Source organism: Galeopterus variegatus, unplaced genomic scaffold (assembly GCF_000696425.1).
Source record: "Galeopterus variegatus unplaced genomic scaffold, G_variegatus-3.0.2 Scaffold19581, whole genome shotgun sequence".
Taxonomy (NCBI): Eukaryota; Metazoa; Chordata; class Mammalia; order Dermoptera; family Cynocephalidae; genus Galeopterus; species Galeopterus variegatus.
Window position 1 is genome coordinate 7,333 of NW_007745692.1, and position 5,206 is coordinate 12,538.

Below are 5,206 nucleotides of genomic sequence, written 5' to 3' on the forward strand. Positions count from 1 at the left end.
AAAGAGCTCTAAAAAGTTAAAAGTAACTACTGTTATTTAAAATTCTTAACTATGCAATTTGTTTACCTCGATTGCACTTAATATTGTAAAGAAAAGTCTTCCTAATGCTATTGTAAACTCTTCCATCAGTATTTATTTTAATAACTGTATTATAGCCCATCATGTACACAAAGTATATTATAACATACTTAAAGATAATATTTGGTATTTAAATTGTTTCAAGGTTTTACCACTATCAATAAGTATGAGAAATATTTGGGGGCTGAAAACTTCTTCTGTACAAATAAAATTCCAAAAGGAGTATTACTGCACCAAAAGGTATGGATTCAAGATTCTTGATACATGATTTCAAAATGTTTTCTTTGGGTTTAAATCGGTCTATATTTTCTCCAGCAATGTATGGAAGGGCCTATTTCACTAAGCCTTTTGCAATTTTGATAATTATAATTGTAAAACTTTTTCTAATTTAATAAGAAAATAATGGTATTGCATTTTCTCATACTTCTTTGATTTCTACCACACACACATATACCTATACTCACACACATACATATATAGTTTACATTTCTCAATTCTCTTTTTATATCAATCATCCATTATGTCTTGGAGGCTTTATTGAACGGTTTGAATTCTTTTTTATATTATAAAGATATCAACCTTTTGTTTCTCTACAGCATTTCAAATCAAATAGAATTTATGGGTTAGTTTGGGATAGATTGTTTTAAGTAAATGTAGGAAACAACCTCCAGAAGTGCTTTAACTGTTACTATGCATTTACATTCTCATTTTTATTTTCTAATTTTTATTTAATTTTATGATTCCCAATTACATTTTTATTTCTATTTTTTAATATTTTTGAAACCCATTTTTATATGTATGTATACAATCTTTCAATTTTCTGGGGTTCCATACTTATTTATTTTTGTTTTTAATCTTTTTTCTTTTCTTTCAACCGAATTCCTTGAGTTGAGTTTATGCATTCTTTCCTAGCTCCTCAAATTGCCTAAATTAATGTATTTGAGCAAATGAGAGCATTTAAAGCAATATAGATCGCCTCTGAGTGTAGCTTTGTTCGTACTACATTATTCTTTTATACCCTTTCAGTTAAATAAAAGATCTATTAATAATCAATTTTAAATTACCAGCATTTAACACATTATTTTCAGTGCCTCTAAGTTCATTCCTTTCTTCTTTTCTTTCAGGTCATTTTGGAGTTTTTCCTTCTTTCTGATTCAATGGACCAAGTAAATGACTCTGTGGTAACTGAATTTGTGTTACTGGGAATTGCACAATCCTTGGGAATGCAGTTTTTCCTTTTTTTCTTTACTCTATGTGGGAATTATCCTGGGAAACCTCTTCGTTGTGTTCACAGTGATTTTTGACCCTCATTTACACTCCCCCATGTATATTCTGCTGGCCAACCTATCACTCATTGACTTGGGCCTTTCATCCACCACAGTTCCTAGGATGATCTCTGATCTTTTCGCTGATTATAAAGTCATTTCTTTCCACAATTGCATGATGCAAATGTTCTTTATCCATGTTATGGGAGGAGTTGAGATGGTGCTACTTATAGCCATGGCATATGACAGGTACACAGCAATCTGCAAGCCTCTCCACTATCTAACTATAATGAATCTCAGAATATGTGTGTTTTTAGTAGTAGCTGCTTGGGTCTTTGGGGTGATTCATGCTGTAACTCAGTTTGCTTTTGTCATAAATCTACCCTTCTGTGGCCCTAATAATGTGGGGAGCTTTTATTGTGATTTTCCTCGGGTTATTAAACTTGCATGCATGGACACTTACAGACTAGAATTTGTGGTCACTGCCAACAGTGGCTTCATATCTATGGGCACCTTCTTTTTCTTAATTGTATCATACATCTTTATTCTGGTCACTGTCCGACAACATTCTTCAAATGATTTATCCAAAGCTTTCCTTACTTTGTCAGCTCACATTCTTGTAGTGGTTTTGTTTTTTGCTCCATGCATGTTTCTCTATGTGTGGCCTTTCCCTGCTAAGTCATTGGATAAGTTTTTTGCCATTGTGGACTTTGTTGTCACCCCTGTCTTAAATCCTACCATCTATACTTTAAGGAATAAAGACATGAAGGTGGCCATGAGAAGGCTGGGTCGACAGGTTGTAAGTTCCAGGGAGACAACATAATCGATTTTGCTGTTAAGAGCACAGAATGAATGTCATGGGCCAACAATACCCTCCTGATAACTATAAATACTATGGAATGTGTACATTTTTATTATTTTTTTTTAGAAACTGACAAATCTGCAGAAAATGAGCTATTGAGTCTAAGAATTTCATTTCAGATTATTGAAGCAATTTTTGTTAAATATTAAAGAGTGCTACATATTTCTATCTAACCTGCATACCTTTTGTAGTTACCAGCAATGACATTTAATTTTCATGTGGTTATTTTATATCTGTGTGTAAATGCATATACATGTGTGCATGTGACTTAGCTTTACTTATCAGTATCTTTATACTGATAATAGGCATCACTGGAAATGAATATTTCTCATAGAAATTATGTCAATCCAATGGATAAAATGTGGGTTTATATAAACCAGCAGACATTAAAATCAAGGAGGAAACAATTCTCATCCTAATTGTACCTTGAATAGATTAATGGGAAGTTCAACACATTATAACTGTTGAGTCTTGTTTTCAGTCTGATTGTCAATGTATTTTGTACACTGCTATTTTAGAAATAGACTCTAATACTTTGCATTATGCAAAATTTATCTATGTTCCATTTTTTTATCAGCACAATTCTGTTGCCCTTGCAGTCTTCCTCAAAGCATTTCTTGATTCACTTTTTAAAAGCATCTACAATTCTAAAAGTATTTGAAGGGACTTACTTATTTCCTAGAGAAGGGTACCCATTAGAATGTCAACATTTCATTTCCTGTTCCTGCTTGTAAGCTACGATGCTTAGGAAAAAGAAGATGATTGACATCTTTCAGATGCAACCTGGAAAGCCTGATGGTCAAGAAATACAACTGAGACATCACTTGCATGTATTTCTGTAACTCATTTAAGAAATATTAATTGTGGTGACTTGGCTCATTTTAAACTACTGCATGATAATTAAATTTACAAAATAAAATGGTAAGTGATAAGAAGTGAGACATTTCTAACTATTGGTCAATGTACTTTTTCTATATTTTTTCCACAAATAGATCACTATATTCAAAGCTATTCTCTTTTTATAAAATTTAAGCATTATTATTCATTGTCATAATTTATCTGGATTTTGATTTTGCAACTTTATCTTATTTGCTTTACTATGATTCTTTAAAAATCATCTTTAGACTCAGTGAGATAATAAAAATATCGAAATGGGCCAAGAAATTGTGGCAATAATCTTTAACTCAAGAAGATTCTGTGTGTTTCCTCTGATGGCAAAGGGAAAGCTTGTGTGACTATAAGAGTTAGATTCAGATTCAGTACACAAAGCTCAGACTGGTTATTCCCACATCTCTTTATCTGCATCTGGTCACTTTCATAAAGGGCTCTTAATTAACCAAGTGATTTATTAAAGAGGACAATTCACATAAATGCTATTCTCCTGGGAATTTTATGTAACAAGAGAGTGCAAATAAAAGGAAATCTGTACTCCTCTTTCTCGAAAATTGCTGTAGTCTCTTCCAGTTATGAAGGAGGTAGGTGGAATGATGAAACTGAAATATATTAATAGAACTAACTAAATTGTAGCATTTCATTGACAATAAGATGACTCTATTAGTAGGAATCCAATCTGCAGAATTAGTTATGTATTTAACTTCAGGGAAAAATGAAAGACTCCTGTAGAGTTGGCTTAAATACTTAGAAGAATTAACATGAGTGATGTTAGCAAGGGTCGCCCTTGTCACAAGAGTTACACTAGACACTGGCAATAATTGTTGTGTCCTCCTCCTGACTCCTCTGGGCTAATCTATTCTTTCCTCTCTGTTCAGTGGTCCTTTTCTCCATCCTCCCCCAAATCCTGTGCTTTCTTGCTCACCTCATTCCCTTTTTCTTGTAATCTCAATGAAACCTGATTTTGGACATTTCTTTTACATAAAGGTGCAAATCACACTGTTAGAGTTGTAGAGTTTTTGAGAGCTTTTGATAAAACTAACTCACTTTAAAAACAGAAAAACTAAGGCCCAGAGATTTTGAGTGACATGCCTAAGACCACATAGCGAATTTGTGGTAAAACCCAAGTTTCTAACTTCCACCTCAGTGAGACTTACAAAGACATAAGGTGTTTTTATTTAAGGAGGGGTAAAAGATGCTTAATAAAAATTATATAAAATTCTAATGCTTGAATTCTAAGTTTAATCTAGTGCATGGGGAAGGATTTTTTTTCAGCTGTGTCTGGCTCTTCACGATTGTACTACCGGTGTGTAAGATTCTGGAGAACTCCTTCAAAAAGCCTAAACTTAACATTTAACTTAGAATCAATATAGTTCTTCTAAAACTTCTCAAATCATTTTTGAAGAGTCAGAAATGAGTTTTGGAAGGGTTATGGAGGTGAAAGTTTCCCTGCAGTGGAGGATCCCGTTTTATCACTCTCTCCTCAGCAGCATAAACTCAGGAGATATCTTAATTTAGTGAGCAAGAAATTCCTTGTGCTGAAGAATACCATTCCTGTTATAAAGTCTTTTTGTTACAGATGAGAACCCTTGGATCAACCATCATCCTTGGTATATTTCCTATGGAGATATAACTTCAAGTTTGTCCTTCTCTGGCAGTAAAATAAAATGGTTTCGGGGCCGGCCCGGTGGCGCACTGCTACAGTGCGCCGCTTGGGAAGTGCGGCTGCGCTCCCGCCGAGGGTTCAGATCCCATGTGGAGACTGGTTCCCGCTCACTGGCTGAGCGCGGTGTGGGCGCAACACCGAGGGTTGCGATCCCGTTGCTGGTCCCGGTCCGGTACGGGCGCGACACTGAGGGTTGCAGTCCGTTGCCGGACACGAAAAAAGACAAAAAAAAATAAAATAAAATGGTTTCATTTCAGTAAATATCTAAGGTCAATTCTAAATTGCATATTTTGATTCAAAAGAAACACCCCAGTCAATTGGTCATGACAGAAATTATTCCACAATAGGAGTCCTATCCTTTGTATTGTCAATGATTAATATGATTATATTCGTTACTGTGCTAAGCAGAAGGGCACTGAAATGAGTGTTCATAACCTACTTCAC

The 5,206-nt window shown here is 34.5% G+C and overlaps 1 protein-coding gene across 1 annotated transcript; it reads left to right on the forward strand.

The window, feature by feature from the left end:
- The first annotated feature begins 1,235 nt into the window (after window positions 1-1,235).
- On the forward strand, window positions 1,236-2,166 carry LOC103583085 (putative olfactory receptor GPCRLTM7). Its single transcript, XM_008564498.1, is given in 2 exon segments — window positions 1,236-1,312; window positions 1,314-2,166. Coding segments are annotated over 2 exon segments (930 nt in total).
- The last annotated feature ends 3,040 nt before the right edge of the window (window positions 2,167-5,206 follow it).